The sequence below is a fragment of the Dermochelys coriacea genome, chromosome 1 (genome assembly GCF_009764565.3).
Source record: "Dermochelys coriacea isolate rDerCor1 chromosome 1, rDerCor1.pri.v4, whole genome shotgun sequence".
Taxonomy (NCBI): Eukaryota; Metazoa; Chordata; order Testudines; family Dermochelyidae; genus Dermochelys; species Dermochelys coriacea.
This window is the reverse complement of record NC_050068.2, coordinates 15713064-15737038: the sequence shown is the minus strand read 5'-3', so window position 1 is coordinate 15737038 and position 23975 is coordinate 15713064. Positions and strand designations below refer to the sequence as shown.

General features: G+C 44.7%; 1 protein-coding gene across 4 annotated transcripts in view; it reads left to right on the top strand.

Annotated features, from left to right (window-relative positions):
- Positions 1–1134: 1134 nt before the first annotated feature.
- Positions 1135–23975, top strand: part of NARS2 (asparaginyl-tRNA synthetase 2, mitochondrial) — a 72986-nt gene continuing 50145 nt past the window's right edge. Inside the window, exons 1-6 of one of the 4 annotated variants that reach the window (XM_038374625.1) lie at positions 1135–1718; positions 3395–3504; positions 4505–4625; positions 5345–5485; positions 12066–12146; positions 22811–22911. In XM_038374625.1, the coding sequence (XP_038230553.1) occupies positions 1581–1718; positions 3395–3504; positions 4505–4625; positions 5345–5485; positions 12066–12146; positions 22811–22911 (692 nt within the window). In that variant the 5' untranslated portion in view covers positions 1135–1580. The other 3 variants (XM_043504089.1, XM_043504090.1, XM_043504092.1) reach the window with 3 other exon arrangements.

The following is a 23975-nucleotide window of genomic DNA, read 5'->3' as shown; positions in this document are numbered from 1 at the left end:
GAACAGTGGGGGGCGAGGGGGGGAAATAACATGGGGAAATAGTTTTACTTTGTGTAATGACCCATCCACTCCCAGTCCCTATTCAAGCCTAAGTTAATTGTATCCAGTTTGCAAATTAATTCCAATTCAGCAGTCTCTCGTTGGAGTCTGTTTCTGAAGTTTTTTTGTTGAAGAATAGCCACTCTCAGGTCTGTAATTGAGTGACCAGAGAGATTGAAGTGTTCTCCAACTGGTTTTTGAATGTTATAATTCTTGACGTCTGATTTGTGTCCATTTATTCTTTTACGTAGAGACTGTCCAGTTTGGCCAATGTACATGGCAGAGGGGCATTGCTGGCACATGATGGCATATATCACATTGGTAGATGCGCAGGTGAAGGAGCCTCTGATAGTGTGGCTGATGTGATTAGGCCCTATGATGGTGTCCCCTGAATAGATATGTGGACAGAGTTGGCAACGGGCTTTGTTGCAAGGATAGGTTCCTGGGTTGGTGGTTCTGTTGTGTGGTGTGTGGTTGCTGGTGAGTATTTGCTTCAGATTGGGGGGCTGTCTGTAAGCAAGGATTGGCCTGTCTCCCAAGATCTGTGAGAGCGATGGCTCGTCCTTCAGGATCGGTTGTAGATCCTTGACGATGCGTTGGAGAGGCTGTAGAGGGAAGTACAAACTGGGCCAAACAAATAGCCAAGCAGCTCGGACACAAGAGGAGTTTGTTTCAGAGTAGCAGCCGTGTGAGTCTGTATTCGCAAAAAGAAAAGGAGGACTTGTGCACCTTAGAGACTAACAAATTTATTAGAGCATAAGCTTTCGTGAGCTACAGCTCACTTCATCGGATGCATTTGGTGGAAAAAATGCTCTAATAAATTTGTTAGTCTCTAAGGTGCCACAAGTCCTCCTTTTCTTTTTGCGAATACAGACTCACACGGCTGCTCCTCTGAAACCTCTCAGCAGTAGGTCACCCGACCCCGCCTGGCCCTTGCACCAGCCCAGGGCTGCGCCGCTCGGCCCCCACCCCCGGCGCCGGGGTCGCTACAGGAGGCGGCCCCGCCCCTGACGGAACCCGGCCTCTGAGCCGCGAACTACACTTCCCAGCGCACCTTGCGCCTACGGAAGGTCCTTCCGGACATCGCCCCGCCTCCTGATTGGCTCACCTAGGCCGCTGGCGGCGACCTTGGCTACGAGGGGTCCGCGTGAGCGTGCGGGAGGCGGCGACAGCTGCCGCCGGCTTGCTTTGGTCTCACGTGGGTAGAGCGGGCCGGGGCCGGGCCGCTTCAAGCGGGGCCTTCAGCCCCGCCCCCTCCTCCGGGCAGAGCGGCGGCTGCGGCGGCCTGGGCGGACCCTGGCTCCTGGAGCCGCGGGGCAGGGCCCACCTCGAGACAGGACGAGTAGGGGGAGCTGGGCCTAGGAGCCCTCTGGAGATGGGGGGGGGTATCTGAGACCAGGGCAGCGGAGGCTGAGTGGGGTCTCTTTACGTTACCAGCAGGGGCGGACGTCGGGGTTGGCGGGCACGCAGGAGGGCAAGGGCGCGGAGTCTGAGTAGGGTCTTGGCTGTTAGCCGGGGGCGGCTGCAGAAGGCCTTTAGCAATGTTTGGGGCCCGGTGCCTGCTCCTGGCTCTGCGCCGTTGTTCCTCTGCTCCTTGTCCCAAGCACACGCAGGCTGCAAAGCTGAGGGTCTGCGAGGCCCTAGAGGCCCAGGAGGTGGCTCGTGATATTAAAGTCCAGGTGGGTGGGGGTCTTATGTTGTTTGTTCCCGTAGTCGTTTCCGTGAAGTTCTTATTACTTCTCTAGTTCAGCCCTTTCTGAAGATCATCTTCTTGCAGAGGCTTCTCCAGAGTAGCTGGATGGGCTCTGCGGCTGCCTTTGACCTGAAGATGTAAATTCCAGCTGGAGGAGACGTACCCATGCTAGTTCTGATCTTGCTAGTGCACTAAAAATAGTAGCGGGGCAATGGCAGGAGGGGCTTTGAGTGATGCTCCAATAAGCCTGTAACATGTACTCACGTTCTGCCTTTGTCCTATATGGAACAGGAGCTCCCTATACTTAGCCTGCTCCACAAATTGAACACCACATCTGCTACATTTTACAAGACCTTGAACCGTAGAATACCATCAAATGCTCTACTTTTGCTTCGCCTTAATAAAACTTCCATGCCACACTCATCTCCACTGCACTGCTAATGATCTTTGGGCTCTTCTAATGACCCAGCCTATACAACACAGTGATGAAATGAGATCTAATGTATCTCCCAAAGTTCATATGCATTTTTTTCCTTTGATCACACATACAGGCCTCAGAAAGAGGAGCTCACGTACACCCCCACAGGGCCACAGTCACCCAGATCACCTTGTATCACAATTAGAGCTCTTCTAAGCTGCTACATCTTATTCCTTCGCCACTCAGTACAGCCACACCTCACACAGTGAATGCAGCTGGAGTGCATGAAGATAATTCTTAAGGACTATTGCAGCTCCAGGGGGACAGAATCAAGGTTTCTTGGGCATTTACCTTAACTCTGTATTTCCTTGTTTTCACAAATGCGAGTTTTGCTGAACTAGACATTCTGGAAGGGTGCATGTTATCAGCAGGCAACTTTAACTCTGTGCTAACAAAGGTTTTGTCAATTTTTTAATTTTAAATTTAAGTCCAGCTAGAAAACTTTGTTTTAATTTGAGAACCACCCAAAACAGTGAAATATTTCTATTGATTCTGCATTTGTAGGGTGCCTAGCAAAATGGGTTCTAGTCCATGACTAGGTGCTATGATAATATAAATAATAGTAATATTAATTGGTTTTTATTTTTTTCCCTTAAACAAAGCTCACATTCTGGACCTAATCTCCTTGATATAGGCCTCTTTATTAAGGCAGTATGTATTCACAGTAGGTATGGACAAATAGCCAATTAGGATACAGATTTCAGTTTCAAGCTTCCTGCAGATGGTTGTACATAGCAGTGAAGAATAACAATACGTGAAAATTACCATGACACTGCCCTTTGAAGGAATGGTGTTCTGATTGTCTCTGTTGTTGCAATGAGGAGTGTTTACAAGGGACATAATAAATAATGATATAGCATTTATGGAATGCTTTTTATCTTCAAAGTCTGTCACTGACTTTAATCTTCCCAGCTCCATGGCAACTCAGGTGAGTCCCTATTATGCTAAGGCAAAATGTTGGGGTGTCTCCCTCAGGATCTACTCCTACTTGCTTTGAAATCTATAGTAAAACTACCACTGATTTCATTGGAATCAGGATTGGGCCCTAAGGGAATCTTTCCATTGACTCCAATGGAAGTTGGGTCAGGCTTGAAATGACTTGCTCAGTGTCAGTTGGGTCCTGCTTATAACTAGATTGAGTTCAAACCAGGCAACCACCAACTTTTATTTTCTTTCTCCTCCAGGGCTGGGTTCGTTCTGTCCGGTCCCAGAAAGAGGTTTTGTTCCTGCACATAAATGATGGCAGTTCTTTGGAAAGCCTCCAAGTTGTAGCTGACCCAATCTTGGAACATAGGTTTGCAGATTTTACGTATTTAAAGAAATTTCTGTGCAGATTCTTGGTTGAAAAGGGTTGGTGATGTGGTTGTAGAGCTCGGCTCCACCCTATCTTAGACTAAGGGCATCGATTCCCAGGCCTGGTGTCTCACCTGCTGTGGCAGCAGGGATGTGAGTGCTGCAGGGGCAGTACGTTCAGTGGTTGCTGAGGGTGTTGCACTGTGTGTGTGGTTCAATAGCTATCAGTTAAGGAGCTGGGTTAACTGGTTCTGAAGGAAGTAGGAAGTAGGGGGCACTTGTAAATTGAAATTTTGTATCCACTGAAATCAGTGGCAAAATTCCTATTGATTCATTGGGGACAGGTTTCATAGTGCTTTTTCCATGGTGTGGCTTCCCACGCTGGCTTATTCTTCCTGTGTAGGTCAGGCTGTATCTTACCAGAAGCTAGGGTTGCCATGTTAGCCTTTCCTCAGTCGGATCTCTTCTGTAGGCTCCTTAGTCTTTTCCTGCCTTTTGCGCCAGTGAGCTGGGGCACCTCTTTTGCAGGCTCAGTGCAAGAGAGAGCACAAAGGGGCTGGCAAACCTTGAGGCCTGTCCTTATGAACAGACATTGGAGCTCATCTTGGATCAGTCATGGAGAGCTTGCTTCTAATAAAAATAAACATTTAGGCTTCATTAATTTTCAGCTACAGAAGAAGATCCTGTGCAATTTATTTCTTTTATGATGGACAGCCTGGTGGTTTATACATCAAATAATTTAAAATATCCAGACTTTTGGAATCAGGGGTTCAAATACACACACACTGAGCTCAGATTCTTTCCATGGGGGATATATTGCTTGCCATGTGAATAAAATATAGCAATCAAATTGTAACAAGCTGCCTATTTGTGATAATAGATATGGTAAGCATAGGGCTTGATCTAAATTAACCCAAATAAGTCAGCATGGCTTCCTTGAATTTAATGGGCTTTATGTCAGGCCCATAGTGATACATTGTTGTTGTTGATGTTTTTTCCAGAGATCTGACTTTTGGAAGCGCGGTGGAAGTGCAAGGGAAACTGGTAAAAAGTCTGCATAGGATGCAAAATGTGGAATTGAAAGCTGAAAATATTCGTGTAGTAGGACCCTGTGATACTCTGGTATGTTATTGCACGTAAAAGTCAAGCTCTCAGGATGCCTTTTGGAAAATGACTAATTTCAAAATATTCCTATTTCTGACAGAGCACATTTCAAACTGTATTTTCTGCTATTTTTTCTAAAGTCATCTCTGTTTTTAAGGTGTTTTCTACTCTCCCATTGATGTGGACAAGGGCCTTTTCATTAAGGGAGAAACTGACTAGTAGACTGGGCATTGGGAGGAAACTGTGAAACTAACTGGATACTAAGGACTGGATTTGCTAAAGAATTGCGGGCCAGATTTCCCACCTGCTCAGCACCCACAAATTGGAACCAGATCTTCAGAAGTGCTCTGCTGACACTGTGAAACTTATGGCAAGATGTCAGAAAGTGATTGGCACCCACCTTGCTGGGCTCTTTTGAAAATCTAGCCACTTACTTTGGCACTCAGTCTTGTTGAAATTCTAATTCTATATAGGTGCTTATATGGACACCATCACTGTGGTATCTGAGCATTTTCCAAATGTGATCAACATCTGTCCCTTGTGGTTCATTCTCTTTCTGGCTGTCTTTGTAAAATCCACAAAGTAAACTAGAAAAAAAAATAACAAAAAGTATTATTTTGCCTCTGACTTGTGTCACTTATTGAACTTTAATAGGCAGTGATGATATTTCATGGATATCAGTAAAATTATTCTAACTGCAGGGTCTCAGGGTTGTTTTTTTCCTGTCCTTTCTTTAGATGTTCCCTTTTAAACCAAGAGAGAGGCAACCTCTGGAATACAGCCGGCAGTTCCCTCACTTACGATGCAGGACCAACACACTGAGCTCCCTCCTGAGGATACGCAGTGAAGCTACTGCAGCGATCCACTCATTTTTCAAGGTGCTCTGCTTCTTCGCTTGATCTTGTTACTTGTGTTTTCACATATACAAATGATGGTGCCACATAACACTCCCGCCTTCCCATTGCAGTTATGTAATGGGTGACAGTGGGAGACATGGAATTGGGTCTCTGAAGTTCTCTTGCTAGTTCTGACACTGACTTAGGACCAGCCTGCACTGGGAACTTATATCAGTATAGCTGCGTCTCTCAGTGGTGTGAAAAATCCCCACCCCTGCGTGACGTACTTACGCTCACCTAACCCCAGTGTAGACATACCTTTACTATCCTAGATTCTATATTTTGTGGGCTGAGGCCGGAAGTGTTACCACTATTCTCCCTCTTTCTCCCCCACATACTTTGACCCTGAGGTCATGAAAATCATTTCAGGTTGAATGAAATGTTTTAATTTTGAGCATTTTCTAGGCTTTTTAAATAAAATACATTTTTATTTTAAATCTCCAGGCCCTGTTATCACCCAACATGACAGCAGGTGGCACCACACACCCAAATGAGCTACCTGAGTGCTTTATCTAAGCCACTCGAGGTCAAACAGGAGACAACAGCCAATTTCCCAGCTCCCCAGCCTTGCACCCTTGCTAGTGTATAAACCCAGAATTATACCACCTTGCACTGTACAGGGATCTGTGTAATGCAAACTCATTAATATAGTTTGCTTTCCCCTCAATGTGGGAAAGATGTGCACAACAAGCCAGTGTTAATCAAACTTGAGATTTTCCCAGACATTTTACTTAGACACGCTGGTTATTAACTACAGAAAGATTTTAAGTGATAGCAAACAGTTCAAAGCAGATTACCTAGCAAATAAACAAAAACGCAAACTGAGCCTAATATACTGGATAGATAGGATTTTAATTAGCAATTTCTCACCCTGCCTGATGATACAAGCAGTCCACCAAGTTTTTATACACAGGCTAGAAATCCCTTTAGCCTGGGACCAGCACTTCTCCCAGTTCAGTCTTTGTTCCTCAGGTGTTCTCTTGCGTGGGGAGTGAGGCCCTGAGGTGTTACTCCCCACCGTATATAATTTTCCATATGGTTGGAACCCTTTGTTCTCAGCTAAGTTCCCAACCCAGTTTATGGAAAAATACAGGTACCAATATGGAGTTCAGTGCATTGTGGTCTGGTTGCATGCCTTGCTGAGTCATAGCAGCCATTACTTATAAGATGGCTGAAAAGTTCACAGGAAGGCTCACCACGCTGGGGGATAAACTTCTCCTAAGGATTATTGTTTTTCCCCATGGCCTGTTACATTGAAGAGGCCCTTCACAACCAGCTGTGTAGACTGGAAGCATCTTGCCTAGTGGGTGTCACTGAGGTGTAACCACATTTGAAATACAGATACCTAGTCAATATTCATAACTTCAGATACAAAAATAATACATGCATACAAATATGATAATCATATTCAGCAAATCATAACTTTTCCAATGACCCCTCACATGACATAATTATAGGTCATAAAATATCATAATCATACCACTATGATGACTATGGAGTGCAGTATCACAGTAGACACATCCAATAACTGTATCAGGACAGGTAGAAATTGATGTGCAGGAGAACTCAGGCCATTTAAAAACTAACTCCTAACAAATACCAGTGGTTTCCAGTTATTATTGCCTTGCATTGTATGTAGAAACTTTTGTCTCTATATCTATCCTGACTGTAGAAAACTGGAATAAGATTCAGCAAATAAATCGGTAGGTCCATGCAAAAAGCAGCTAATACAGAGTAAAGAGCAGTCATTTCAGTCTCTTGAGATACTGTTTCCTTTTACAGCTCTACCATGTTACTTCGTTATGTTCCCTTTGAGCTGGGAGTCCTCCATGGAACAGCAGCATTCAAAGCTAATAGTCGGATTTCTACACACACTGTTACTAAAGAACCCATTTTCCCTGTGTAGTAATGGATTGTTCCACTTTAGCTGTCGGTGCAGTTTCAGTTGGATACACTGTTCTTCCAGTAGCGCAGCTAGGCAGGGAGCGGGGCAGCGGCCGCTCCTGCTCCGAGCAGAAGTGGCGCCTTTTTAATTATTTGGGGCCTTTTAAATTTTTACTCACCCGGCTGCACTCCGGGTCTTCGGCGGCGGGTCGGGGGAGTGGAGATAAAAAAAAAAAAAAAGGCACCACGCCCTGGTACTCACCCTGCGGCGCTCTGGGTCTTCAGCAGCACTTTGGCGGCGGGTCCTTCACTCGCGCCTGGTCTTCGGCGGCATTGCAGGGGGGACGGGGGCGGTCCTTCAGTGCTGAAGACCAGAGTGAGTGAAGGACCTGACGTCGAAGTGCTGCTGAAGACCCGGAGTGCCGCCGGGTGAGTGCGAGGGGGTGACGGCCTTTTTTAATTTCCGCTCCCACTGTTTTTTCCACCTGGCTACGCCATTGTGTTCTTCACTTCCTAACCTGAATTTCTGTTGTAGTTGTGATGCTCAGCACCTCTGAAAATGAAGCTCCTGTTCTCCTAGCTTGGATACCCAGAAACTGAGGCATCCAAATTTGGTGGTTGCTTCATTGGAAGCATGGCCATTAGTGACGTGACCTAGCACGTACAAACAATGGCAGTGATGGGGTTAGAATTTGTCAACTCCTGGCCCCAATCATAAACTCGGAGCACAACTCCTACTTTGTTAGTGGAGAAAAGTGTGGTGAGTCCTCTGGAGCCCTTGAGTTCTCTCTTAGCTCTTGCTCCCTCTGCCAGTAAAGACTTGTCTTAAAATGAGCCTCCCTCTTGGATCTGTACAATGTGTTTCCTTGGAGCCAATGAGAGGGATTCAGGAAGGGATAGTCCCCCCACCCCCCGTGCATTTGGTTTGGTTTTATTTATCTCCTTCCTCTCAAGCAGGGTTGGCCCAAGCTGGAGATGGGAGACTGGATGGGGAGGGCCAGGGTTCTGAGGGGGCACCGAGCGTTCTCTCTTTCAGGTGCTTGGCTGGCTGGTTCTTGCTCACATGCTCAGTGTCTAACTCATCACCATCTATGGGGTCAAGAAGGAATCTTCCCCAGCTCAGATTGGCAATGATCGGAGGAGCGGGGTTCGCCTTCCTTTCCAAGATGTGGGTCATTTGCCAGGATTATCTGGATATATCTAACTTAATCATTTCCCTCCCATTGCGGGTGCCTCAGGCACTTGTGGACCTGGATCCCTCCAGTTGTCTGTCTGCAGCACATTATGGTCTAGTCTCCTGTGGGCTGTAATACTTTGGTCTCATTTCAGTTGTTGGGTTAGTGTGCAAGTGGCCTGTGGTCTACGTGAGATCTGTTTATCCCTTCTGGCTTTAAAGTCTATGACTTGAGTGAGTTAAAACTACATGCCAAGCACTCTTCCTCCAAAACTAGACCTGTGGATTATTAGGCAGTTTACTGTCACAAAAGGATGAATCAGACCTCCTGTAATTTGAAGTTATAGTTCCGAGAGCCTTGGTATTTCAAATCTGATACTTAGATGACTAAGCCAAGCTTAGCTTCTCAAGAGAGTACCGTGCAATATCATGGATTTTAGAATTGCTTTAACATCAAAATATTGTGCCAGTTAAAGCTATTGTTAATTTCTGTACTGTACCAGCTTCTTATAGATAAGACTAAGTTTTTGTCACAGATATTTTTAGTAAAATTCAGGGGCAGGTCACAGGCAATAAATAAAAATTCATGGAAGCCTGTGACCTGTCCCTGACTTCACTAAAAATATTCCTGACAAAATGAGGAGGCTGGTTCAGCACCCACTCTTGCTGGGACTCTCAGGTCCCCTGTTGCCATGGGGAGTGGGAGTTCTGGGGTTCCCCTGTCCATGGGGGCTGGGCTGCGACGTGGTCCCCATGGCTCCCCGGGGCAACTGATAGCTCAGGGTGGTCCCCTGCTGCAGCTGGGAGCTGCAGGGTCCCCCAGCCACCCGCCGCGTCTGGGCAGTTGCAGGGGGTCCCCATTAGCGTGGGGCCTGGGAACTGCAGGGTGGGGCGGCTGGCTGGGAGCTCCAGTCCCAGGCAGAAAATGTCACAGAGGTCAATGAAGTGAGCTGTAGCTCACGAAAGCTTATGCTCTAATAAATTTGTTAGTCTCTAAGGTGCCACAAGTACTCCTTTTCTTTTTGTGATTTCCATGACCTCCGTGACATATTTGTAGCCTTACTTATAGGTAAACAGACTTGGTTAAGAAAAAGCCCAGGTAGGTGAGGTTATATCTTTGATTGGACCGACTTCTTTGTGGGACATGTACAAGCTTTTGAGCTATACAGAGCTCTTCTTCCACCAGCAAAAGTTGGTCCAATAAAATATTATCTCACCTACCTTGTCCCTCATATCCTGGGACCAACAGTGCTACATCATCACTTCATTAAGAAAAGTCAGTACTGGTGTTTGCCCACTTGATGGCAATACCCACAATAGTTTGACTTCGGATGGTTGCAAAAGACATGGATGGATGTTGAAGAACATCTTATCCTGAAGGACGTTTTCAAGAGCAATAGGAAAATGCTGTTAGAATTACCAGTAAGCTTGAAATTCTGATAAGACGTGTATATCTTACTGCTGCTAAAGCAAATACCTCGTCTGTAGTTATATTCAATATTGTGATATTTTTCATGTGGCGTTCTTCTGCTTAATATGATATATATTTTGAAGCTAGAGACTTAATGATACTTGAATGGATTTTTAAAGGAACAATGAATGTAAGGTTAAATTTGGCCACAAACTTAGATATTTGTAAAAATAAGCTTTTGCAAATGCTAAGACCAACAAGAACATGTCTAATTGATTTTATTTCTTTGTGATCCAGTGGAAATGACCTTTTTTTAAAAAAAAGAATCCAAATCTTCCCATGCAGTACTTGCAGTCCAAACGTTGCAGCATTGTGCACAAGAACTGTAAAATGAAACTAACTAGTCTGTTTTCATTGTGCAAAACTGAAAACGAAAAAGAGCATAAAGCTAAAATGTAAACAGTAGATCTTTAACTAATCATGTAGTAGGCCAAGCTTCTTTTCATTTTTTAAAAATGCTCTTATCCCAAGGATTTTTTTCACCTGACAGTGCCTGATTAACGCTATAATTTTTGCTTTGGATGTCTAAGGCTAGGAACCCACCTTTAACTTTACCCTTGGGTAGTTCAATACTGTGAGATATGAATACTTCTCCTAGCCTTAAGGACCCTATGCTCCTAGACACGGGGTATATCTACACTGCAGTTAGACACCCACAGCTGGCATTTGCAAGCTGACTTGGGTTCTTGAGGCTCGGGCTGTGGGGCTGTTTGACTGTGATGTAAATGTCCAGGCTCAGGCTGCAAAGGGGGAGAGTTCCAGAACTCGGACTGCTGCCCGAGCTGGAATGTTTGCATCTTAATTAAACAGCCCTGCAGCCTGAGTCCCACAAGCCCAAATCAGCTGGCATGGGCCAGCCACAGGTGTCTAATTGCAGTGTAGACCTACCCAGTGTAGCGTGTGCAGCATGAATATCTCCTCTGAGCTCTGAACTTCCCTGCTGCTGTGGGTTCATGGCAGAGCCACTAATGTTACCATAATATTTTTTGTGGTTTGATAATGGAAACTCTGCTAAGTCTCTTGGCGGGGGGGGACTGTGGTTCTGGGTACCCCTATGATGAGCCCTACTTCTCAGGAATTTCCTAAACCAAGGAGGAAGTCTGCTAATGTGAAATGTACTCTATTGCCAGCTTAATGGTGGTAGCTGCCATAAATTACACTGGGCTTTAGAAACTCTACTCCCTACCTGTTACTTTAAATGTCTTCCTGTAAAATGTATTGTACACCAGCCCTGAACTTTTGAAATTCACGTGCCCGTGCCTTCCCCCAATTCTTTGGTTCAGATAGCCCCAATTTGCTGACATTTAGGGCAGGCTGCAAATCCCATTTATTTTCCCAGGCTGTGTGTGGGAGGAAGGATGTGCTGAAGGATGGGATTTATGGCTGGAGGGGTGGGTATTCTGCTCCCTGTTTCAGGGAGTTTTGCTGTGTGTGTTTTTGTTTATATTTTGAAAGGCCCCTAGAGCCCTGCATAGGTGCACTCGTAGGGGATTGCATACGTAAATAATGTGGAGCTGACATTATTACTTGTATTATTGTTGAGTCAAGAGACCCAACCACAGTTGGGCTGCATTGTGCTAGGAACTGTACAGGAAGAGTGGTCCCTTCCGCTTACAGTCTAAATGTGCTCTTTCCATAGTCTCATTTGCCTGAGTGGCCTTTATTTTTCTCTCAGGCTTTCAGATTTAAATACTTGTTTCCTACAGAGATTTTGGCACTGTGGACTAGTAAGTAATGGAGCTCTCTATTCGCATGGTAGAATTGTTGTGATTATAGACCCCTCTGCAGGGTTTGTTCTATAGTGCAAACACGTGAAGCATCAGGCACTAAATTTGCATGCTCCAGAAATCCAGCTAGTGTTTAGCACATGCTATGGTATCTCTCGCATAACGTAGAAGCGATTCTAAAATGTTACACGTTGTCTTTGGTCCTGGGCTGGTAGATGAATCCTGACTTGCGCATTTTGAAATCTTCCTTGGATTTGACACGTAATATCCTTGGACTGGCAACTTTCAATCTGCTTTCCGTTTCAGGATAATGGCTACGTGCACATTCATACCCCTATAATTACGTCAAACGACTGCGAAGGTGCGGGGGAGCTCTTTCATGTCAGGGTAAGTTGTACTTACAAAACAACTTTGTAATTATTGGGTGTTAAAGGGACACAGTCAGTTTTGTTTACAATATTTTTTTTTATGTACTTCTCTGAGATTTATTTTTTTCACCTACAACTGTTCCTTGTGATACTTATAAAGTGATGATTCTAACTGAAATAGATTAAACAGCTGTTTTAATCTATTAAAGATTAATAGATTAAGATTAATAGATTAATAGATTAAGATTAATAGATTAAGATTAATGCTCCTGGCTGTTATTTGCAAATTAAGATGTGGAAACAAGTGACGCTTGACAGTAAACACATTATATAGTTTTCAGTCCTACAGCATATCTCTGTTTAGTCTTCTGCATGAACTATATCTACCTGTTAAAGCGTTCTGCTCACTGCAAGTGCACCTCCTTGTGGTTGGGTCTGGGAATTATCTCTTGACCTGTCTGCTACTCCTTTCTATCACTTGCTTGCACCGTGTCCCCTCTCTCTCTCTCCGGTTCTTGGGGTGCTTCCTTTTCATGACTCGGCCCTCCAGCCAGGTCACTATATAGTCATCCCCTGCTAGGGTAACAAAATCCCACTGGACTAGCTGTCCGGACACTGCCTCAGATGGTCTTTGGTTCCAAGTTTCCAGGTCCTGTGCCACTTTCCTGGTGGCTGGTAGGGGAACCCAGGTCCTCCATGTACACTGGGTTCCAGCCCAGGGACCCTGTAACCAGCAGCCATGGTCTGCACAGTGCCATTCCTTCCTGCTGTTTCCTTAGGCTTCTTCCGACCCAATGTTCTCTGGTGTTCTTCCCCACAACTTCTCTGGCTTGACCCTTTATTCAGCAGCTAGGATTGCAGGGATTATTCTCCCCCCTGGGTTTCCAACTCATCACCTTGCTGCTCCCAGAAAATGACTGCACACGCCCTCACTGCAGCCTTCTTCTGCACTCAACTTCCTCGCTTTATGCTGACCAGCCTACTCCTGGGCTTCATGATCAGTTAAGCCAGGCTCTCTCTCCAGGTTCACCCAGATAACATAATTGGCCACTCAGTTCCACATTAGCCCCTTCAGGACCTGTGTGGGGAGCACACCCTATCACACCACCCCAAAACTTCACAGAATTAAATTATGTAGGACTGCAGTGTGAATGTCTTAAGTCACAAAAGCCCTTGTGCAAATGTTGATTGCGGTGGGGATGGGTAGCTGCGATCTAGCGGATGGGACATGGGAAACTCATGAAAACTGGATTTTAGTTGACTGAGACCATGGGCACGTCATTTACATTTGTACCTTTGGTTTCCCCATCTGTAAAGCACTGTGGGATTTTTGGTTGAAAGGTGCTGTGTGAGTGCCAAGTATTATCCTATTAAATAGTGTATATGGAAGCACGGTGCTACAAATGTGGGGCTCCGAAGCTCTGATCACCACTGGAGAGGGGGAAGCTTCCCCACATTCTCTGCTTTCTGCACTGGCTGCCCATTGGACAGAGGATCCCAGCTCAAGATCTCTGTCCTGATTTTTTTCAAAGCCCTACATGGGTACCACCTCTCTCTCCACCCAGCACCTTCTCTTTAGTCAGCTGCTTCATTGCTCAGTGTGTTTAAAGTGAAACACAGAATCCAACCTTTCACCCAGGCTTTCCCACCGCTCTACCTCAAATGCACACTCCCACTCATCTGTGTTCAATAATAACTTCGTAAACAAACCATCTGCCTGCTGCTTGCTGTGGGAGGGAGCAAGATTTTTAGGGTGTGTCTACACTATGGACCTTACAGCGGCAGAGCTGTACTGCTGTAAGGGCTCTTGTGTAGCTGCTCTGTGCCCTCAGGAGAGAGCTCTGTTACTGGCATAATTAAGCCACCCTCTATGAGCAGCAGTAGCTATGTCAGTGGGGGAGCATCTGTCCACAGTGGTGCTTGGTTGGTGACATTTATGTCTGTCAGGGGCGTAGGTTTTTTTCCACACTCCTGACCGACAAAAATTTTGCTGACAAAAGTGCTAGTGTAGACAAAGTCTAAATCTTGGCTACTGCTCAGATACCATGATGATGGGCTCCTATATAAGAGCACAGACAGATGAACCATTTGCAGAATATAATCTTTCATTAAAAGAAAGTTGGTAGTCTTTGATTTTGAAGTTTGTTCCACATGTGAACTTGCTTCCTGACCCTTCCATCATCTCTAGTGCATCTGCTGTTGCTCATAGTCTTCAAGCAGTAGGCAAGTAAAACAGACTAGATTCTGCTCAATTTCTCTGCTGTTGCTTAGATCCGTTGAGCAACACTGAAACTGGCAAAAACCCTATCGCTTTAGCTCTCCTGTTCGTGGGAAAAGGTAGGAGGCACTGGAGCTGTGACTCCTGGACTCTACTGGAGGGTGCTTTTACCTCCCAATTCACCATCTTTCATATCTATCTTCCTCTACCTGGGAGGTTTAATCCTCTGACTAATGATGTCTGGTAGCTGCCCAGCGTTGTGCATTCCCTCAGAGATGGTAGGGAGAATAGATACATTTGTAGGGGAGATTTTTAGAAAGATGGAACAATAACTCCCTGCTTTAGAAAGAAGATCTGAGAAATTTGAAGGCATGTAGTCCTCGGGTTTTTAGACCTTTTTAATCACGTTGGATTTGAATTTGTTTACATGTTTAGTCTGGAAAAGAGAAGACTGAGAGGGGACATAACAGTTTTCAAGTACATAAAAGGTTGTTACAAGGAGGAGGGAGAAAAATTGTTTTCATTAAACTATGAAGATAGGACAAGAAGCAATGGGCTTAAATTGCAACAAGGGAGGTTTAGGTTGGACATTAGAAAAAACTTCCTAACTGTCAAGGTTGTTAAGCACTGGAATAAATTGCTTAGGGAGATTTAGCTAATTATGACCCACATAAACAATCCAAGTACCAGTCATTTCAAGAACTTGGCCAGAGATTACATGCTGTCAGTGTGTATTGTCCTGTCAGGAAGTAGCCACCATATAACCGCTTCCCCATCCTCCTAGCAATATGAGGATGTCCTTACTTAACATGGGATGGGATGAAACCTATAATAAATATGCCTCTGTAACTCTAGATCTAGACATTAACTCCTTATCTTTCCTTCAGTACATCCAAAACAAACCCTATTGACCCCAGAGGGAAACATAGTCACAATTTTCCCCAATAGATTAACTTGAGCAAAAATAGCATAGTGTGGACGCAGTGAGTGTCTGCTAAATGTTTTCCTTCCAGTCAGTAGCGGAGCTGTAACACAGTCTGGTTGGGAACTGATTCCAGAGGTGAGGCTCTTTGATTATCATAGACTCGTAGGACTGGAAGGGACCTCAAGAGGTTATCTAGTCCAGTCCCCTGCACTCATGGCAAGACTAAGTATTGTCTAGACCATTGTCTCACCTGCTCTTAAAAATCTCCAATGACGGGGATTCCACAACATCCCTAGGCAATATATTCTAGTGGTTAACCACCCTGACAGAAGTTTTTCTAATGTCCAACCTAAACCACGCTTGCTGCAATTTAAGCCCATTGCTTCTTGTCCTATCCTCAGAGTTTAAGGAGAACAATTTTTCTCCCTCCTCCTTGTAACAATTTTTTATGATTGCCTCATGCTGGGATGTCGGAGTGTTTTCAGCAAAAGTTGGAGTGAGTTGGAGCTCATGCCAAGCTCATATTGGTCTGTCCCATTTCTGACAACCAAAATTTCTTTTTGATCCACAAGCTGGTAGTCTGTGCCTAACCCCTCTATACCTATACATCTAATCGGTACCTTAGAGAGATTTTCAGCCAAGCCAGTGAACAAATGGGATACTGTTATGCAGTAAGATTCAACTTTCAGTCAGTTAGGCTTTGCCTCACACGCTCTGTTTGTTTTTTAAATAGCCCTGACTCTCTCAGCTTTCACTATAGGGATGCGTCTTCACTGCAGAGGTAACCTGGGTGACTAGCATCTGGGCCTGCGTCTCTGGACTAGCCTAGCCCAGGTCTGAGCATTCTCACAGCAAAGAAATACCCCTATTACTGTGTCCACACCATTTCTGCACTCGCTCATCTGTGCCTAGGGGCATGTCTCATAGTTCTCTGTGTTGAAACAGCCTATGATTCTTTTCCAGTCAGTTGCAGGAAAACTTATCTGTCCTTTGGCGAGGAATTGCAGGACGGCATTGGAGGACTCATCACTCTAGTGATTTGGACTGCAGCCTCCCTGCAAAGTTGCAAACTTCCCACCTTAATTAAAGTGGATCTGGGATGCTGACCCACAAACCCAGCTGGGTAAATGAGCCCAGACTTAAAGCACCTCCGAAGCCAGGTGAGAGGGTTTTCTGTGTGGATAGTAGTTGGGTTTGATCTAGAGCCATGGTTAGCTGTGCAGTGAAGACATACCCTGAAAGGGTGATAGATGAGCATCTCATTTCTGGACTGGAGGAATGACTCCTGTGGTCCCTTCGGTTCTTTTTCTCTGTCTTCTTCTTCCATTAGAATTTTAAGGAGTGCATTGTAAAATCAAGTGTTTTATTGTTCCTAAAGCAAATAGCCTCTAATCAGAGTAATATATCCATAGGTCTCAGGGTAAATAAAAATTGATTTTATTTTAATTTAAATGAGATTTTTTAATTTAACTTAAATACAGGTTTATTTTTTAAAAATATTTGAAATTGACAACATATGTTATGGCCTAAGTTTATTATAATCTGTTAAAATGATTTAAATTCAAAAATGTGTTTGCTGCCAAATTTTAATGCAATTCAGACCACTGAACTGGTAAAAGGCACTGGCTAAGAACCTGGAGGCAGAGTTTGTTGAGGCTTTAGATGAGCGGAGGCAGAGAAAATGTCTACATGTCTTCAATTCACTCCGTTCAACGGCCTGTTCATTCAAAATTAAGAAACTGATTGGGAGTTGGAAAAGCAGGAAAGTTTGTTTTTCCTCTTCCAATTTATGAATAAAAATTAGGTGTGAGGATGAGATCTAAAAGTTCTAAAATCTTGAAGGACACAGTGACCAGAAACAATCTGTTCAGTTTGCTAACTACAGATAATACTTCCTTTGTTTAATAAGTCATTTAGTTTTAAATGCAAAAGGTGTTTTGTGACAAATTTTCTGATAAACTTTTTTCTTATGTATCCATATTTGATACCTTTTTTTATAAATGCTGTTGTTGTGCATTTTTAAATGAATTTGAATTTCCATCCATGTAGAACTTGACACAAATCGCAAGTAAAAAAATTAATCTAGTAAATAAGAAATGCATTACTCAGCATTTTTAATACTATAAATGTAAGTTAATTTACGTAATTGCTTAAGTAAATATGCATAAATATAGTGTGTCTTCATGGAAGTACAAATGCAAACCAAAATTAAAATTGATTATTGGAATTAATGTTTCTTGCTAGTTGATTTATGTCATGATTAAAATCAGTTATTTAAATCAGTCCATCCTGCCATAACCGCCCTCCCCCCACAGACATAACTGTGCCAATAGAAGAGTGTTTCTGTTGGCATAGCTCAGGGGTTCTCAAACTGGGGGGTCAGGACTCCTCAGGGCGTCACGAGGTTATTACATGGGGGGTTGTGAGCTGTCAGCCTCCACCCCAAACTCCACAGCATTTATAATGGCGTTAAAAATATAAAAATGTGTTTTTAATTTATAAGGGCGGGATCCCACTCAGAGGCTTGCTATGTGAAAGGAGTCACCAGTACAAACGTTTGAGAACCACTTGTGTAGCTCATGTCCGTTAGGGAGGTGTAGCTTTGCCGCTAGGATTCTGTCAGGGTATGCTACATCTCCCGTAGGGGGCTCTGCTGGCGTCGCTATACCAGCCGAGGTTCTGTAGTGCAGACAAGCCCTAAAATGAAGATAACAAGAGGAGAAGGCGGGTGGTGGTGGTCGGGGAACCCCCAACCTCAGGACATCGCATCTCATGCCTCCCAACCAGCGGAGTCTCCTTCTGCTTTCTCCCCCCAGACCTATCATCTGGTCCACTCTCCGCAATGGTACCTGTGGAGAGAACATGAAAGCGGTTAGTTACCTGTGTCTGTGTTACTGGAACCCGGACATTCCGCTTACCTCTTCTGGAGGTCACATGTTGCCAAGCTTCTTCACTGGCCTCTTGGCTCCTCTGTGCAACCTGCTCTATATCTTTAGAGCTTTGTGCCCCTAGAAGGCTATCCTGAGTTTGGTCCAGAGTTGGGGCGGGGGAGGCGCAAGCACCCACCGGTGCCAGGAGAAGTTGGCGCCTGTACCTCTTGCACGTAGCTGTCAGGTTCCGAGTTCAGGTATTTGTATTTCCTTTGTCAGTGCGGTCACTGCTAGGGTGAAACTTGCGAGCTGTTGGATGGTGCATAGTGACAGTACAAAGCAGTTTAGTTCAGGAAGTGTAGAACACCATGCCCAACTACAGGAGAAATCTGAAGTAGAACAGAATTAACCAGCCTAGAGGGAATCAGCCAGAGCACCCATATCTTGTGAAAAGTGCTCTAGAATCATTAATGACCACAAGCAGTTGAGCTTATGTGCCTCATCCTAAAGTTACCTTGGAGAAAGAATATTGTACTTTAGAATGAAATAAACTTCATCAATAGGAGAGGAAACTGTCTGGATTTACAAAAAGAAAAGCAGTACTTGTGGCACCTTAGAGACTAACAAATTTATTAGAGCATAAGCTTTCGTGAGCTTCAGCTCACGAAAGCTTATGCTCTAATAAATTTGTTAGTCTCTAAGGTGCCACAAGTACTGCTTTTCTTTTTGCGAATACAGACTAACACGGCTGCTACTCTGAAACCTGTCTGGATTTAGTGCGTAAACTTGAGGAAGGGGGTAGATGGAGAAGATCTTAACTAAGAATGTTTAATAAGAAACCTTGCATTTTTTACATGAGTGCAGAGACCCCCCCCCCCCCCAAATTAGGGATTACATGAACAAATGAAATACTGAGTTTGAAACCATTATAATTTCTCCATTTATTAGAGTGGACATATGTAATCATGGTACAAAACCACTCATTTAGAGCAATATCCAACAGCTTTTCTTTTCTTTTTAACTCTAGGCCTTCCCCTAATAAAAATGTTGTCTATGCCCAGCTAAATGTTCCAGGGTGTTTCTTTGTGTGCAAATTGTCCAATGACCTGGAAAGATACGCAAGAGCTGGAAGAAAAGGTCATTTGTGGCTCTGTGCCTGTATAACGTGTAATCTCCATATTGCTGGAGTCTTTTTTTTTAGTGATAGAATAACAATGAAGACTCGATAGAATATTCCATTTTCTTTTTTTCTCATTACCATAGTCCTTTTTCTAATAGAATCAAGTTCATTTCCCTGTGAAAGAAAAATAGCACTGATTAAAATTTTTTTAATAAACTTGAGCCGACCTTCCTTAGATGGAAAATACACCCCTTCCTCCCCTCCCCCGCTTTCTTATCAGACTTAAAATTGAGCCTTTATGGCAGTGATGTGTGAAACCAAAGATATTCTATTGGCAGAAATTCTTAAAGATTTTATTTTCCATGATCTTTGTGGAGAAGAATGAAATAGTAATTAAGGTTCAGGACTGGATTGGACAGTCTGGATTGTTCTCCAGTACAGCTTTTCAAGTGATTCCAACCTTTAATTTTGGATGCCTCAGTTTCTTAAAAACTTAGGAACTGATTTCCACTCCCCACCCCCTGAGGTTCTGAACATTTACAGCTCCAATTAGCTGTGTGTGCTCAGCTCCTCTGGAATTCAGACCCGAAGTGTCCCAGTCTGAGCTCCTGAAATTAGGTTACCGCTGAAAATTCAGGTTTCTACCTCTTTGTGCCCGTTTCCCTATCTGTAAAACGGGTTGAGTAGAGGCACTCCCTCCCTGTGTTTTACAATGCATCTTGTTATACTCTTTTGTTGCTCTTCCTATTGTAACCTACCGTTTGATTGCCTCACAATGTAAGTTATATATAAGCTCTTTTGCAATAACATACACTTCAATTACATGACCATTTGCATAGACTTCAAGCAAAATTCAGAGTTGCTAACCCGCTTCTAGTCCTATAAGCCTGTATAACTGAAGTAAGAAGAGCTGCATATTTTTAGCTTTCTCCAAGAACCCCACAGTGGTATATAAATATGAATCCCCCACTTCTGTTACAAAGTAAATTTCTTATATTGCTGTTCGCATTACAGTAATGCTTGGAGGCACCAACAACAATCAAGGCCCCACTGTGCTATACACCTAGTAAGAGATGGTCTGTGCCCTGAAGAACTTAGTCTTACAAGACAAGTGAAGTGCTTTTCTCCCCATTTTACTAATGAGAGACTGAGACACAGAGATTGTGACTCATCCAAGGTCATGCCAGGCGTCTTTGGCAGAGCCAGGGAACTAGACCCAGTTCTCCTGAGTCCCAGTGCAATGCATTATCCACAAGACCTTCCTCCCTAGTTCCTTTCTGCTTCACTCGATGGCTTTTTTCCCTTGTCAGTCTTTTTGCTTTCTATTACCACATTAGTAAATTATTTCAGAGCCATATAATAACCTTAGGTATGCACCAAAGTTTAAGGACCATATCCTGCACTTGATGTGTATCCTACCATTGAAGTCAGTGGGAACCAGCCCTCTACGAAAACTTGGCCTACTCATGTGGTTATAATGCACCGATCCTGTAAACACTTAAGCACATGCATAAATTGACTCATCTGATTAGTCCCGTTGACTGTGATGGGACTGTTCATGTGAGTATTTAGACACGTGCAGGATCGAGAGGGGAATAGTTTTCTGTGTACTTTTCTAATAGCTGAAAAACACTGCTCTCTTACAGAAAATTGTTTATAATGCAGTTCATTCTGTTGCTGGGGTCAGGGGTTGAGAATAGGAATTTGTATTTGTTATAAACCATGTTTCATGGCTTATATAAGCAGGCAGTCCAGTGTTCCCTCTAATTTTTCCCACCCATGTGCAGAATTAATTTTATGTGCATCAATATGGAGGTGATGTGTGACACATCACCTCCATATTGGGGCACATAACAAAATTCATGTGGCGGGGTAGGGCTGATGGGCTCAGTGTGTGGGAGAAGGTTCAGGGTTGGGGTAGAGGGTTGGGGTATGGGGGGTGAGGGCTACAGCTGGGGATGCGGGCTCTGGGGTGCGGGATGAGGCGATTAGGGTGTGGGAGGGGGCTCAGAGTTGAGGCAGAGATTGGGATGTGCGGGGGTGTGAGGCTGGGGATGAGGAGTTTGGGGGTGCAGGCTGTCCCAGGGCTACAGCGGGGAGAGAGGACTCCCTGCCATGGCAGATCTGGCAGGGCTGGGCCGGGCCGGGGGAGGGACTCCTCTCCCCGGCTGTGGCAGCTCCAGCTGGCCTGGGCGGGGGTGAGGCTCCTCTCCCCAGCAGCTCCGGAGGCGCTGGGCCAGGCCGGTCTGGGTGACTGTGCGGCCTTAAATAGTCTGCTGCATGGCTGCGCAGCTTACAGGGAACCTAGGCAGGCACCCATAAATTGTGTGTCCCTCTCCACTCTCCCATATATGCAATTTATAACTAGTTAATGACTTAAATACAATCACATGCCACTACTGTCTAAATCAGGGGTGGGCAAACTATGGCCCAAGGGCCGCATCTGACCCTCCAGATGTTTTAATCCGGCCCTCGAGATCCCGCCGGGGAGTGGGGTTGGAGGCTTGCTGCACTCCACACCGCTCCCGGAAGCAGCAGCATGTTCCTCCTCCAGCTCCTACACTTAGGGGCAGCCAGGGGGATCTGCACAATGCCCCTGGCCTAAGCGTGGCCCCCGCAGCTCCCGTTGGCCGGGAACTGTGGTCAATGGGAGCTGCAGGGATGGCACCTGCGGATGGGGCAGTGTGCAGAGCTGCCTGGCCGCACCTCCATGTAGGAGCCGGAGGGGATCATGCCGCTGCTTCTGGGAGCTGCTTGAGGTAAGCGCCACCCAGAGCCTGCATCCCAATCCCCTCCTTCGCCCCAACCCCCTTACCCAGCCCTGATCCCCCTCCCACCCTCTGAACCCCTTGGTCCCAGTCCAGAGCACCCTCCTGTACCTCCAACCCCTCATACCCAGCCCTACCCCAGAGCCCACAGCTGGAGCCCTCACCCCTTCCCACACCCCAACCTCCAATTTAATGAGTATTCATGGCTCGGCATACAATTTCCATACGCAGATGTGGCCCTTGGGCCAAAAAGTTTGCTCACCCCTGGTCTAATTCCTCCTTAAGAGACAATTAAGAATCTCTTTTTGGTATATTTCCAACTTTGGAGTTGGTTTCTCTCCCCTTCCCCCTCCAGATGTTCTGTGGGCTACTTCAGTGACAACAGGTGATACCATTTTAAATCACGCTGAAGCCCTGTCGAGACTGGAGATTAGCCCCATGTTCTCTTGCAAATCATGGCTTTCCCTGTCTACATTAGGAGTTTCCAGGGTGCAGCTATGCTGAAATAGGAGATAATTGCCAAGTTAGAAAAGGCCCCAATCTGGTTTTGAAATGGACTTAGCTTGAACTACTTTTAAAACCAATTAGACAATGCTCCTGGTGTAGACAAGCCCCTGGTGTATGGCTTTACTCCTGGAATCATGGGACCTTGTCCTGTTCTTTTTTTCATTTGGATTGAAGCACCTGTAATTTTCTGAGGAGGGGCATGAATGATAAATTAGGAGCCATGATCCTTAGTTGTCGATTAATAGTCTGGCATGTTGTGTGTTCTTGACTTACAGACATCAAATAAAGTACAGGAACCTGGGGAAAACTCCCATTTCTTCAATGTTCCTGCCTTCCTGACTGTCTCTGGACAACTCCATCTGGAGGTGATGGCTGGGTATGGAAATCTTTTTTCTTGACCTAAGGGAGTCTCATAAAACTCAGTCAGAGCTTCTGTCCAGTAGGCTTTGTTTCACATGTTTCACCTTCCATGTGCTTGCCAAACAACAAGTTGGGCATTTTTTTATGGTCAGTGCTGTAGAGTCCAAATCACTGTTTGGGGAAAGCTGGATTTCATTTGAATTGTGGAGAATGAGTCAGGGTGTAAATTTAAGATGCACACTCTCCTCCATCCCCCCTGGAATTTAGTTTTAATGCCAACTAAATTTAGATGAGCTATATTTATTCTTGATCTATAGCTGTTCTGTGAACCTGCTCCTTTATTTTTTTTTTGTTAAGCATAACATATTTCTGAGGTTTATAACCGAAATGCTGTTAAATAGCTCAATCTTCAAAAACAGACCAAGTGAGAAGTCCCTGTGGGCTCAAAAATATCCTTCATGGAGATGCATCATAGTTTCGTTGCGATATTAACTGTAACATAAGTGAGAGGTTATCACAGAGATCCAGGCTGGGACATGACTTTTATGTAATAACTTAGTTATTATCATTATCTGTTATTTGTCCAGGACCTTATGATCACATCCAGCATCGCTTAATGGGGAAATCTGCTTCCCTTTAGGCCAATACTGTTCCTGTTCTTTTTCTCTTCCTTCCCCATTCTCCTTTCTCTGTTTCTATCCCTTTTCCTGGTGTTTGTGTGCTTTCTCTCTTCTTCCCTCTGCATCTCCTTCCCTGCCTAACTCCTAGTGCTTACTATGCTTTTGCTCCCAACACTTCCCCTTTTCCAGCTATGAAAGTAATCGGCAATTGAATAATTGTTGATGATATTGCAGTGTTGTCATTAGCCTTCGGTGTTAACAGCCCGTGAGATTTAGGGGATGTGAGAATTCATACCTATCAGTGCCACTGTTTCAGTCTCTCTGCAGACTCGGGTCTGGTCTACACTAAGCTTTCATAATGATTTAACTTAATTGTTAGATTAAACCAGTGGGTCCCCCTCCCCACGTGTTGGTGTCATTCTATTGATACAAAGGTGTTTCTCTTGGGGCTTGTCTTCAC